We start from the raw sequence: 13,914 nt of genomic DNA, 5'->3' as shown, positions 1-13,914 counted from the left end.
TGGGCCAGTGAAGCAACGTCCTCCACAACTAGACTGAAGAACAAAAGGACAGCAACTTGTCTGTTCCCCTCACCCAATCCCCCAATAAAATCTTAAAAAAAAAAAAAAGTACTAGTTCTTCATGAATTTTCACCTACTCTCCAAATTGAGGCATCTGAGATCCATATTTTAAAAAGTATTTTATAAAGAGACATAGTGCTGTTTGTTTTTTTCTATAAATTTCAAAACCAGTACATGATAGGCAAAATTAAAACCAAGTAAAAGAAAAAAAAAAATGAAAAGTCCTCCTTTTAGCGCCTTCTCACTCTTGAGAGAACCATGGTACAATTTGTTGTGTGGCTTTCCATCCTTTCAGTCATGGCTCTGTGCATATACAAACATACATGTGCACATATAGCTTTAAAAAACACAATAATAGATTCATATTCTTGTATTATTCAATGGCTTGCCATTTTCATTTATGGTATTTTTTCATGCCAGTTCATATCTCCTTTCACAAATGCATATAATGTATTTCACTGAATGGGTATTCCATAATTGACATAACTGTCCCCTGCTGAAAGACATGTAAGTTATTTCTAATTTTTCACTATTAATTCTTCCTGTTTTATAGGCAAAGAGCCTAATACTTGGCCAAGAAGGAGTGACTTAGTGAGAGCTGTACACTTCTTTATGCCTGCTGATGCAGTGTCTCTGACTCCCATCCGCCAAATGAATGCCAAATGCCATCTGTTGAGATGCCGGATGCTATATAAATCAAGCGAAGTGAACACAACCCCTGCCTGTAGGGAAGTTGTACAGTATGCGATGTAGAACTCCCACTGCTCTTGTGGGCACTCGTTAAAGTGTTGTGTACACTCTGAGGAAGAGGCTTATTAAGTAGGGTGGCCAGACTTGAAGAGCAGTGTGGGACAAGTGATGTCAGCACTCCAGACACGGTGGTGCCTTTGGAATTCTTTAATTTGATCTGGAGCTGAATGGTGTTCCTGGTGTTCTTTTGGAACAGGGCTTAGTGGTGAGTACAGGACGATCCAGAAAAGTTTCTGAGAGAGATGGGGGTTGCTGAGAACTCATTCACCAGGAATGCGTTATGTAAGTAAGCAGGAAGGAAGGCGATATCATCATCAGAAACATCCAGCAAGGTCCCTGGAGGCCAGGCTGCTTCCGTGTTTAGTCATTGTTTAGTGATTGCTGTCCTAAACTGGTGTCAGTCTTGGGACTTTTAACCTGGTTTGAAGTCACGATCTGAGAAATCAGTGTGAAGGAGGCTCTTGGGCAGCGGGAGGAGGAGGTAGGGGAAGGCAACACAGCCTAGTTAGTCCACAGAGAGGAAGGATTAGCTGTTCTGAACGCAGCTCTGCCATCTTGTGGAATAAATGCTCAGTGATTTTTGTGAGGGCTGAGTGCAGACATTTGCAATCTAGGGGATAGCCTTGGCAGGGTTGCTTTCCTCCTACTTGAATATTCTGTGGCCTCAAAATATTTTTCCTGCATATATTTTTAAGACGTTTCCATTTTGAAATAATTTCAGGTTTATAAAAAGGTTGCAAGAATAGTACAGAAAAAAAAAAGAAAAAAAGAATAGTACAGAGAATTTCTGTACAGGAATACCTCTGAGATATTGCGGGTTCAGTTATAGGCCACTGTAATATAGCAAGTATCACAATAAAGTGAGTTGTAATCTTTTTGCTTGTGGAGGGTCTTACCTTCGGTTTGTAAAAAACGCAGAATCCGGTGCCCGGCCTGAGCTGAGCTGCCACTAAGCTGCCAATAGGTAGCAGGATGGCTCAGCTGAAAAAACAACAAAAAACGCAGCATCTATATTGTAGTGAAGTACAGTAAAAACGCAATAAAAACAAGGTATGCATGTATATCTTCAACCAGATTCCCTACTTGTTAGCAATTTCCCATGTTTGCTTTTTTGTTGTTTTTTAAAGTATTTTTTTCTGAATTGTTTGCAAATAAGTTGCAGACCTTTACCCCTGAATACTAAAGTGCATATTTCCTAAAAACAAGGACATTCTCTTACTTTACCACAATATAATTATCAAAATCACGGCCTTATTAAAGCTTTATCAGTTATTATAATAGTATCCTTTATAGCAAAAGTGGGAAAAGCATTTTTTTCTCGTCAGATCCAATCCTGGATGACACATTGGATTTAATCATCATATTTGTTTAGTCTCCTTTCATCTGAAACAATTCTTCAGACTTTGTCTTTCGTGACCTTGACATTTCTAAAGAATATGATGTCGCGTAATTTGGGGTTTTCTGATGTGTCCTCGTGATTAGATTTAGGTTATTCACTTTTAGCAGAAATACCATGTAAGTGATGTGTCCTTTTCAGGTGCATTGTTTCAGGAGGTATATGATACCTGTTTGTCCCATTTATTGGTGATGTTAACTTTGATCACTTGGCTAAGGAATATCTAATCTACCAGGCTTCTCTGCTGTAAAGCTATTTTCCCTTTATAATTAAAACATTTCTTGTGAGAAGATAACTTTGAGATTGTGTAAATATCTTGTTTTTCATTAAATGTTACAGGCATTTTAGCATCCTGTGATAATTGCCTGAAACAACTATAACTACGATGGCTGCCAAGTGGTGATCATTCCTTCTACATTTATTTGTATTTTATTATAAGGAAGAGCTTTCCCTTTTTTATTTATTGTATTTATTTGTAGCCACATGGACTCATGGATTCTTACTTTGTTCTATGAGTTATACTCTGTTAGTATCATTACTTATTTTATTTATTATTATTTTTTTTAAAAATATTTTTATTGGGGAATTGGAACAGCGTTGGGGAATTGGGGGAAGGGGAACAGACAAGTTGCTGTCCTTTTGTTCTTCAGTCTAGTTGTGGAGGACGTTGCTTCACTGGCCCAAGTTGGCACCATCGTTGCGCTCTTCCTGGGCGAGGCAGATCAGACACCGGCTTCTGCACGGCCGCGCACTGCGGCTGCTGGCTGGCTGCTGGCTACATAGGGTAGCCCACGGCAACCCACAGCAGCAGGGGTTGGTTGCAGCCTATGCTGTGGCCAGCGACTCACGGTAGCCCAGCTCCCAAGTTGAGCTGTTGTTCAGCATCTTAGCTGTAGAGGGCAGTGTCACTGGCCCTCATATGTGGGATCCGAACCGGGGCCCTCTGGTGTCCCAAGCCAGCTCTTAACCAATGCGCCACTCGGCTGGCCCTCATCACTTATTTTAATACCCATATTGTCCCATATTTGGCCAGTGGGAACCCTTCAAACTGGTTCCTATGTCTTCATCATTCTTTGAGCACTTATTTACTTTTTGGCATAGTAGATGTTCTAAGCTTATCTTATACTTATCCAACCCTGGATTCAACTATTTCTCCAAGAAGCCATATTTCTTTTAAGTGGAGAATTGTATTTGGAAACCAAGATCTGAGTACTAGGTGTGCTCATTGTTCGCGGGTCTACAGAGAAAATGGGGAAGTTCCTCTTTACCACCTGCCTTCCTAGCCTAAGCCCCTCTCCAGAGGTAACTACTGTCAACAGTTTGATTTCTATCCTCTGGTTTCCTTTCTGTGCGTTTTTGTAGTATCTTTTTTTCCCACGTATAAACATACATGGAGTTGTACAGTATGTACCGGGCAACTTCCTGTTTTCACTTAACAATGTATCTTGAGATTATCCATATCAGTAAGTACAGAGCTACTTCATTCTTTTAAGTGGCTGGTTAGAATTACATAATGCAGACTTCTCATAATTTTTTTTATCTGTTCTGTGGAGATTTTGATTGTTTATTTTTATTTATTTATTTTTAAAGATTTTATTGGGGAATTGGGGGAGGGGAACAGCATTAGGGAATTGGGAAAAGGGAACAGACAAGTTGCTCTTCTTTTTTGTTCTTCAGTCTAATTGTGGAGGACATCACTTCACTGGCCCATGTTGGTATTATCATTGCGCTCTTCCCGGGTGAGGCAGATTGGTTGCCGCCCACTGGACGGCGGCTCTTGGCAGCTCATGCTGGCTGCCAGCCGCTCACGCCGGCTGTAAGCCACTCAGGGTAGCTTAGGAAGCCCACTGCAGCTCCAGTGCAGCCTACGCCATCACCGGCGACTCACGGCAACCCAGCTCCTGGTCGAGCTGTTGTTCACCATCTTAGCTGTAGAGGGCATAGCGTCACTGGCCCTAATGTGGAATCCGAATCGGGGCCCTGCTGCTCAGAGCTGGGGTCCCAAGCCAACTCAACCAACGCGCCACTCAGCGGGCCCTTGATTGTTTATTTTTTAATTCTAAGCATTTGACTGGACTTGCTGTAAATATTTAAATCTGTTTATGTTTCTCTTTGATTGCTTTTGTTGCTTCAAAGCTGAGAAAGTTATTCCTTAACAGACTTGGAAAATGTTTTATTCATTATATATGGTATTTGAAGTATATGTCAAAAAAGTATTCAACTCCTGGGTTTATGTGGTGCTATTGCTAGACTAGAATACTGACTGTATTCACAGTTGGTGCTGAGGGAACGCAAGACAATGAGAAGTGGCCCTAATTCTCTGGCTGGAGCAGTGACAAATAACAGGATCCAGGAGCAGATCCAAAATGCTGAAGATGGGATGCAGCAGATAGTTATTTGTGCCAGGAGTTGATGGCATGTGGTTCTTGAGAGCCAGGGCCATCTGGACATCTTCCTGCATGTGGATTGAGCTGGGTCTGGATGGAAGTGAAGAGTTGGCTGAACCGTGGGGGAAGGGCAGGGAGAGGGTACAGTCTGAGCAGAGGTGCAAGCTGTGGGAGCATGAAGCAGTTGCTGGGGCCAGTGATAGGCGGGGGCAGATCTGAGGCCTCACTGTGGATTCATGGGAGATGAGTTTGGAAAACAGGATGGTACTCAGATTGACATGGGCTTAGAATGCCAGACTGAGTATCACCACTCAGACTGAATGTAACCATCACAGTCATTTAACTGTGAGGCTTTGAGGACTGGCAATGGATACACAAAAAAAGGGTTAAATAGGACATTTATTTCTAAGCCACGTTTCAGAAAACATAGTTTAAAAGCTTTTTTTAGTATAAAAATAATGTATGCTTATTGTAAAAAGAAAGTATACAGCATTATCTAAGTACAGTAAAACCTTGGATTGCGAGTAACTTGGTTTGCGAGTGTTCTGCAAGACAAGCAAACATTTCTAATACATTTTAACGTGGTAAATGAGCAGTGTCTTGCAATACGAGTAGTTTGTTTCCGGAATGAATTATGCTCGCAAACCAAGGTATTACTGTGTATAGAAAATGAGAGGGCTTCTGATCCTACTCTGTATCATCTATTGCCATGTGACAATATTACCACAAACATAGTGGCTTAAAACAACGCATTTATTTTCTCATAGTTTCTGTGGATGAGGAGTCCAGGTACAACTCACTGGATCCTCTGCAAGGCTGCAGTCAAGGGGTTGGCAGGGCTGCGCCCTCACCTGAAAGCTACCGGGGAAGGATCTGCTTCTAGGCTCACATGGTTGTTGGCAGCTTTCAGCTCCTTGCAGGAAGTCAGACTGAGGGCCACAGTTTTTTGCTGGCACTCTCAGCCCCTTGCCACATGGGCCTCTCCATAGAGTAGCTCAGAACATAGCAGCTTGTTTCATCAAGCCAGCAAGAGAATGTGCTAACTGGTAAGATGGATGTTGCAATCTTACATAACGTTATTGATCATGAAAGTGACATACTGTCATCTTTGCCATATTCTATTAGAGGCAAGTTACCAGTCCCAGCAGGAAGAGATTTATACATGGATGTGAATACCAGAAGGCAGGGATTGTTAGGAGACATTTTATAGTTATTAGGAGACATTTTATAGTCTACCACCAAAAAAAAGTACAGCAGACATTCCTTAGAGTTAACATTATTAAAAGCAAATTCAAATTCTGTGGACTATTTTTCTCTGTGTGGTAGTAATTTGTGAGAGGCAAAAGCAAAGGGTGATTCTTGGGATTTTGAGCTTGGGAGCCAGGAGAGAGCTCTGTTCCTTGATTCCTTCAAACATCTGTTAAACATGAGGAAGAGCACAGAGCATGGAAATGTTAATACCAGCAACTATTGCAATGATTGGTTTCCATGCTGCTTTCTAACACAGGGATAAATGGGTTTCTACCCCAAGGGCAATTTCATCACCCCTAGTTTTTGAACCAGGCTCCCACAAGGATTTAATGTACATATTTTCTGCTCTCTGTGTCCTAGAAACTGCTCCCATGTTGACAAGGACCATAATATCCCAACAGTGGATGATGTCACTTAGCTGGTGCCATCAGTGTCATAAGTTTCAGATGAACTGTCCTCCCTTGGGAAACACACCTGTGCGTGAGACTTGGAATTTATATAGACTGTGGCCAGCAGGCCCTTCTGGCAACCAGAGGCTTGACATCTCCGTGACTATTTTATAACTATTAATTTGTACTTCTTAATCCCACCTTTGTCACCCAGCCCACCAACCCTCCTCCCATAAGGCAACCGTGAAACTGATTGTTTTTTTTCTACTTGAAATCCCATAACCAAAAAGTTGCCATTGTTTACATTCTTACAATTTAAAAAAATAATATATACTATTATATTTATATATTATTTTCATATATAATCTTATAATTTGCTTATAACATATTTTGTGGGGTTTTTTGAGCATTGTTATGCTGTGCATATTTTGTTTTTTAGTGCTTCCCTTTAGAATGTAAAACACTTTTGCTGGTTATATGATTTTACTGTTTCTATTGTGCTTTTATTAATTACCTTTGATATTCAGTTTTTGATTAATCAAATGGGCAATTAAATGTTAAAATTGTGCAGGTTATGCCACTGATACATGGACTCCTGGCTGGGATTATGCATAATTTTGATTGTTTTAAATAAATTACTGTGAGGTCAGTGACAACCATGATGACAACTAGTGCTCAGGTAACCTGTTGGAGTTAATAATGGGTTTTCTCTTCTATTACCTCATGGAAACACGTGGAAGCCTTGTGAAATAAGTATTCCTGTTCCCACTTGATGAGGAAACAGTCTTGGAGAGGCTGGCCCTCTTGTTTGATGTAGTAGTACAGTAAGTACTATAAGAAGAAAAGAAAAGAGCATATTTTCTAGTTCAACATTTTGGAATAAGGCGTGAACAGAACCAACAACTGTATTACAAATGGAAAGGGACAGAGACTACAAGATTTCTTTTCTATGAAGTGCTTATGGGAATTCAGAGAAGGCAGGTCAGAATTTTTTCTGCCAAGAAACCAAGGGGAAAGCATTGTGCAAGGAGGTGGTATTTGAAGGACGAGACAGGCTCGGTTTGCATTTGGGAGTAATGTGCCAAGCAGGGAACCACATGGACTGCACTGGCGACCTGGCAGCTTTCATTGTGCATACAAACAGCTCGTCATGGCTGGTGTCAGGGACAAGTAGGATAAAATTGTGACGTCTGGAAAATTTTCATAACTTTAAAAATTTCTTGGGTTCAAAATTAGTACAGTTTCCAGTACCTTCATGAAAAAGGAACAAATACTTGAGCCTTGGGGTGTTTATATATCTTTTTTTGCTGTTGTTTCATTTTAATTTAACATATAACTCTCATCATTAAAAACTTAGCATAAACACTTTTATTACTGTAGAATATTTTCATCTACTTTTTGATTTGTGGGTCTGAAATTATAGTTAATTGTATAATCTCTCAGATTTTGTCACAGGCTATTCATAAGTGATTTATCCCCTATTGGCTGCTTTTCTCACCCTTGATGCTTGTGTTGATTGTTTTTTTCCAGCAGTGCAAGGTCGATTACTGACAGGCTTATACTCAGAAGGGCTTGCAGATCAATGAATTATACTTCACTGAGTTGAATTTATGGGGGAATCTTTCTGAATTTTCGTGGTTGAAGGTTCACAATTCTCAAATCTTCTTTTAATGTTGACTCCTTCAGGCAAAAACCAGCAACTAATTTGTGTCTTATCAATGTTGCTGTCTTGAAAGGGGCTCTTGGTTTGGCCAGAGGCTTTGTGACAGTGACACCTGGAAGTGTCTTCTCTCCTGGGGAGTTTCTCTGTTCACCTGAGCCCCTGTGATCCTAGTACCGCCTCTCAGAGGCAGATGGCCCACTGTGTGCCAAGCTTGCTCACCTTTGGAGGCCCAGCTGTTCTCACCTTCTGCTTAGCTGTGAGGAATCAAGAGTTTTGCTTTGGAGGGAGGAGTTTTTAACCTGCCAAACTAAAATTATTTCCTTTTGAGAGGCTTACCAGATTGGTAGACGATCTGCCTTAGTCCATTTGGGCTGCTGTAACAGAATACCGCAGAATGGGTGGCTTATGAACAACAGGAATTTATTTCTTACAGTCATGGAGGCTGGGAAGTCTGAGATCAAGTCTCCAGCAGATTCAGTGCCTGGTGAGGGCCCACTTCCTGGTTCATATTGTTCTCACTTTGTCCTCACATGGTAGAAGGGCCAGGGGAGTCTCTGGACCTCTTTTATAAGGGCACTAGTCCCATTTATAACCTAATCACCCCTCAAAAGCCCCACCTCTAAATACCATCATGTTGGAGATTAGGCTTTCAACATGAATTTTGGGGGGTCTATAGCACTATCAAATCAGGTATATTTTCATTTCAGCAGATAGTTTGACCACATCTTTTGAAAACTGTGGACACAGGAAATAGCTACATGAGTGTGCAGGTAATCTGCGTAGATGAAATTAAATAGGCTCAGGCAACTCTGCCTGGGGAGTGTAGATTAATTGTTTGGTGTCAGCCTGACGGCTGTTCTAAAGACCATCCTCAGGCTCTGTCCTACTGCATCTTGATCAACAACTTGGAAAAAGACCTAAGAATCCACAGGATTACAGAATTGAGAGTTATGAAATTCTTGGGCTAAAATAATCAGATGGACTTTATTAGGGATGAATGTAACTTCCAATGTATAGTTTGAGAAAACTCTTTGGGAAAGATGGAAATGCAAAGACAAACAACACAAAGTTGAGGATTTTTGGGGGCCTAAGCTTGGTACTGTCCAGCATCGTATAATGTGATTTGGCTGCGTTAGTCAAAGTAAGATGTCCTTAACTGTGGAGGTAATAATCCCACTGAATAGCCATACTAGAAATCTTGTGGTTGGTTTAGATTTCACATTTTTAGAAGGATGTAGACAAAACTTAGTGCTTACAGAGTGCTTTGTCTCCCAGCCAGAGCTTACGAGGGCTGGTTCAAGGGATGTTTCACCTTGGTTGATAATTATAATAGTTGTCTCCATTTATAAATGACGTAAGCCTATTTATTTATAAGATGTATTTTATATTTGAAATGGCCTGCTTTGTGCCACATGTATATGTTATCTGTAGCTCTCTTGCCAGCTCTTTGAAATAGGTGGTATTATTCCCTTTTATAGATGAGAAACTGGATAATCAGATTAGTTGGAAAAAACATACACAGCTTATTTATGCAGCTAAGGAAGGGTGAGCTGGGATTTAAAGTTTCCATTATAGCATCGTGCCTCTGGCATCAGCATGCAGTGTGGCTGGGAGTGGTGGGGACTCCTGCTGATGAACAGGTTAATTCCTGAAAGGCTGTTCCCATTTGTTCATAAACCCAAAATAATAGTGTATGGTAATATGACATTTACATGCCAGACACTTTTCTAGGATCTTCGCATGGAATTTATGTTATCTTCACAACTCAATGAAGAAGTTACTGTTATTATCTCCATCCTGCACATGAGGAAACTGAGGCTGGAGACATAAGTAGAGGAGCCAAGAGTTGAACCAGGCTGTTCAGCTACAGAGCCCACACTTTTAACTACTGTCCTGTCTTTGCCTTATCCAAATGGTCGACATGTATACCCAGGATGCAAAGTTTTTAAATAGAGAGAATGGTAATTCTTTATAGAATTGGTTCATAGTTTTCGTTTTCGACTTTTTTGTTTTTATATGTAAACTTTTTGTTTAAGTATAATTGCTATACAGTATTTCATTAGTTATATTAGTTTCAGGTGTACAATATAGTGATTCAACATTTTTATGCCTTGGGGCCGGCCGAGTGGCTCAGTTGGTTAAGAGCTTGCTCAAGAGTGGGAACTCTGAGCAATAGTGTCACCAGTTCGATTCCCAGCCCGAACTGAGCTGCTGCTGAACTGCCAACAGGTGGCAGGATGGCTCAGCTAAAAAAAAACCCAAAAAACATTTTTATGCCTTACAGTGTGCTCACTTCACTAATTCTTAGTAATCATCTGTCACCATGCAAACTTAACACAATATTACAGAATTTATCCCCCTTCACATTTTTCACCCCCCACTGCTTTCCCCTCTGGCAACCATCCCTGTGGTTTCTATGAGTCTATTTTTGTTTTGTTTATTCATTTGTTTTCTTAGATTCCACATACAAGTGAAACCATGTGATATTCTTTCTCTAACTTATTTCACTTAGCTTAATACCCTCTAGGTCCATCCATGTTGTCACAAATGGCAAGATTTCATTCCTTTTTTATTGCTGAGTAGTATTCCGTGTGTATGTGTGTGTATGTGTATGTATGTGTATCACCTTTATCTATTCATCTATTCACCTAGGTTGCTTCCATATCTTGGCTATTGTAAATAATGCTGCAGTGAATATAGGGCATATATATCTTTTCAAATTAGTGTTTTTGTTTTCTTCTGATAAATACCCAGAAGTGGAATTACTCAGTTGTGTAGTAAATCTACTTTTAGTTTTTTGAGGCATCTCCATACTGTTTTCCACAGTGGTTGCACCAATTTTCAGTCCCACCAACAGTGCACAAGGGCTCCCTTTTTTATCCACATCCTCACCAACACATGATATTTGTTGACTCTTGATAATAGCCATTCTGACTGGTGTGAAATGGTACCTCATTGTGGTTTTGATTTGCATTTCCCTGATGATTAGTGATGTTGAGCATCTTTTTATATGTCTGTTGGCCATCTGTATGTCCTCTTTGGAGAAATGTCTTTTCATGTCCTCTGCTCATTTTTTTGATCGGATTATTTTTTTTGTTATTGAGTTGTATGAGTTCTTTATATGTTTTGGATATCAACCCCTTATTGATATATCATTTGCAAATCTATTTTTCCATTCAGTCTTTTGGTTTTATTTATGACTTCCATAGCTGTGCAGAAACTTTTCAGTTTGATGAAGTCCCATTTATTTATTTTTGCTTTGTTTCCCTTGCTAGAGGGGACATATCCAAAAAGATATTTCTCAGGGTGGTGTCAAATAGTTTACTACCAATGTCGTCTTCTAGGAGTTTTATGGTTTTAGGACTTATGTTTAAGTCTTTAGTCCATCCTGAGTTTATTTTTGTATATGGTTTAAGAGTGTGGTCCAATTGCATTTTTTTTGCATGTAAATGTCCAGTTTTCCCAACACCATGTATCGGAGATCATTTTCAGTTCTTTTTTTGATTATTAGTTTTAGGTGTACAAAACAATACAATAGTTATACTTTTCACCCTCACAAAGTGGCCACTTCCCTCCCCCAATCAACCGCCCCCTGCCTTGATATCATACATATCTATCACAATTCCATCAACTCCACTCCCCGCACTGTACTCCACATCCCGTGACCACATATATATATATATCAAATCTTAGTTGACATACAATATTATTCAACGGCAGCTTCAAATGTACAGTGCAGTGGTCAGGCCTCTACACCGTCCATGAAGTGGTCTCCCTAACAAGACATGAGTCCATCTGACCCTCTAAAAAATATTTACAACATTATTGATTATATTCCCCAAGCTGTCTTTTCTATCCCTGAGGCAATATTATAGTTACCAATTTATGTTGTCTTGTCTCTTTCCCTTCTCTCTGATTCCCACCTCCCTCCCATCTAGCAACCATCAGTTTTTCCTCTATGTCTCTGAGACTATTTCTGTTTACTTTGCTCGTTTGTTCAGTTCTTTAGATTCCGCATGTAAGTGAGATCATATGGTATTTGTCTTTCTCCGACTGACTTATTTCACTTAGCATGGTGTTCTCTAGATCCATCCAGAGATCTAGATGACTCTGATCATTGAAGCATGACAGACCATTGACTTCTGTTGATTTGGTTTTGGGGGATTCAAACTTTTTTGCCTCTTGAATTTGATCACTGAGTCCTCCAAGTTCTTCTCATGCCTTCTAGCTCCATTCAGTTGGTTGTCTTTTGTTTTTTGGGTTTTTTTTCCCCTTACAGCCTCTGAGTCATTTTGATCAAACAAAGTACATGGTAGTGAAATCTCAAAAAAGCTCAATACCAAAACCTTTGTAACAGTTACACTTTCCTTGTGCAAAAACTGTTGTAAGATCCTTTAGGTTTAATAAAGAGATCCCATCAGACTGACCCCTAGTTTTGTCTACACAGAGAGGTATCAGAATGGTGGTGAGTCTGAATCTGGTCCAACTCCTGAGTAACAGGCGTTGGGTTGGGGTCCTGATTTTTGTTTTTAGTATTTTCCCTTGTTCTTTCCCCTAAGTCTGAAACCATGAGAACTTATATGGCTGCTTTATACAAACAAACAAACAGACAAACAAACAATCAAACAAAGCTGATTGCTTCTTTCAAAAGGTGAATCACAGTTGAGCCTCTGTTATTTACCCTGAAGTTGTATCCATTCTCTCCAACTAGTAATCTTGGGAGGTAATGGCAGTCTGATTGTTGCCGCAGCTACATAGTATGCTACTCTTTCACTTTCTATTGCCATGTGTTGATGTGTGTATTGTAATAACTAGGATAAGCACAAGGGATCTTTGTTTTTGTTTTTCAGTAACAAATACTTTTAAGAAAACAGATGATTTCGTGACATCTAAAGCACCAGCTGTCGACCTAGACCACAAATTTAGGTGCAAGGTTGTGGATTGTTTAAAATTTTTTCGCAAAGCCAAACTGCTGCACTATCACATGAAGTATTTCCACGGAATGGAGAAGTCTCCAGAGCCAGAGGAGAACCCAGGGAAGAGGCACGTCCAAACGAGGGGCTCTTCAGCCTCAGACAAAGCCGGCCAGGAGAGCTTGACCAGGAAGCGCGTCTCTGCCAGTTCCCCAAGTAAGTATTTTCATTCTGCATTGTATCTGTATCTTGGAGAGTGGTTTTGTTGCTCAGGCCACAGTGCTTGCATTTGTGACACAGAAAGCAGGTATTAGGTTGGTCTGGTCAAGCTGAATCCCAAAAGATTGAAAATGACAAGTGATCCTCAGGAGTTGCATCACGGAGCCATGGCCCTCCTGGAGGAAGCAGAAGTACCTAACTCTTGTTCTTACCTCAGCTTCTTGCTGCTCAAGTTATCTTGAGAAAGTCACTTAGCCTATGAAGGCCTTGGGATTCCCAGTGTGATGTGGGGACAGTCAAGGAAAGAGAGCTCCTTCTAGAGCCAGAGCCATCAGGAGAACTTGTGCTCAGAGCACCATGGGTGCAATTATCCCATCGCCCATCCCTGACAGCAGGACAAAAGGAACAAAAGAACTAAAGGGTAACATGATTTTCCTGTGAGGTCCAAATTTGAGTCTGATTTCACCATAATTGCAACAGAAGATGTTTCCCTGTAGCACTGTTTTATTTATTTATTTTTTAGTTACAGTTGACATTCATTATTTTATATTAGTTTCAGGTGTACAGCATAGTTAGACATTTATATAATTTATGAAGTGACTCCTCCCCCAATTAGTCTAGTACCTACCTGGCACTATACATAGTTCTTTTTTTTTGTTTTTTTTTTTAAAGATTTTATTGGGGAATTGGGGGGAGGGGAACAGCATTGGGGAGTCGGGGAAAGGGAACAGACAGGTAGACAAATTGCTGTTTTTTTTTGTTGTTGTTGTTGTTGTTCTTCAGTCTAGTTGTGGAGGACATTGCTTCACTGGCCCATGTTGGTATTATCATTGCACTGTTCCAGGGTGAGGCAATCGGTCGCCGGTCATTGGTCGGCTGCTCACAG

General features: G+C 40.4%; 1 protein-coding gene across 3 annotated transcripts in view; it reads left to right on the top strand.

Annotated features, from left to right (window-relative positions):
* The window catches only part of PHF20 (PHD finger protein 20), a 112,573-nt gene that overhangs the window by 62,700 nt on the left and 35,959 nt on the right, over window positions 1–13,914 (top strand). For all 3 annotated transcript variants that reach the window (XM_019655205.1, XM_019655207.1, XM_019655206.1), the window contains exon 9: window positions 12,747–13,025. In XM_019655205.1, coding sequence (XP_019510750.1) covers window positions 12,747–13,025 — 279 coding nt within the window. The remainder of the gene's footprint in view (window positions 1–12,746; window positions 13,026–13,914) is intronic.

The sequence above is a fragment of the Hipposideros armiger genome, unplaced genomic scaffold (genome assembly GCF_001890085.2).
Source record: "Hipposideros armiger isolate ML-2016 unplaced genomic scaffold, ASM189008v1 scaffold_238, whole genome shotgun sequence".
In the NCBI taxonomy this organism is placed as follows: Eukaryota; Metazoa; Chordata; class Mammalia; order Chiroptera; family Hipposideridae; genus Hipposideros; species Hipposideros armiger.
The sequence above is the reverse complement of the archived record's forward strand: the minus strand, read 5'-3'. Positions and strand labels throughout refer to the sequence as shown.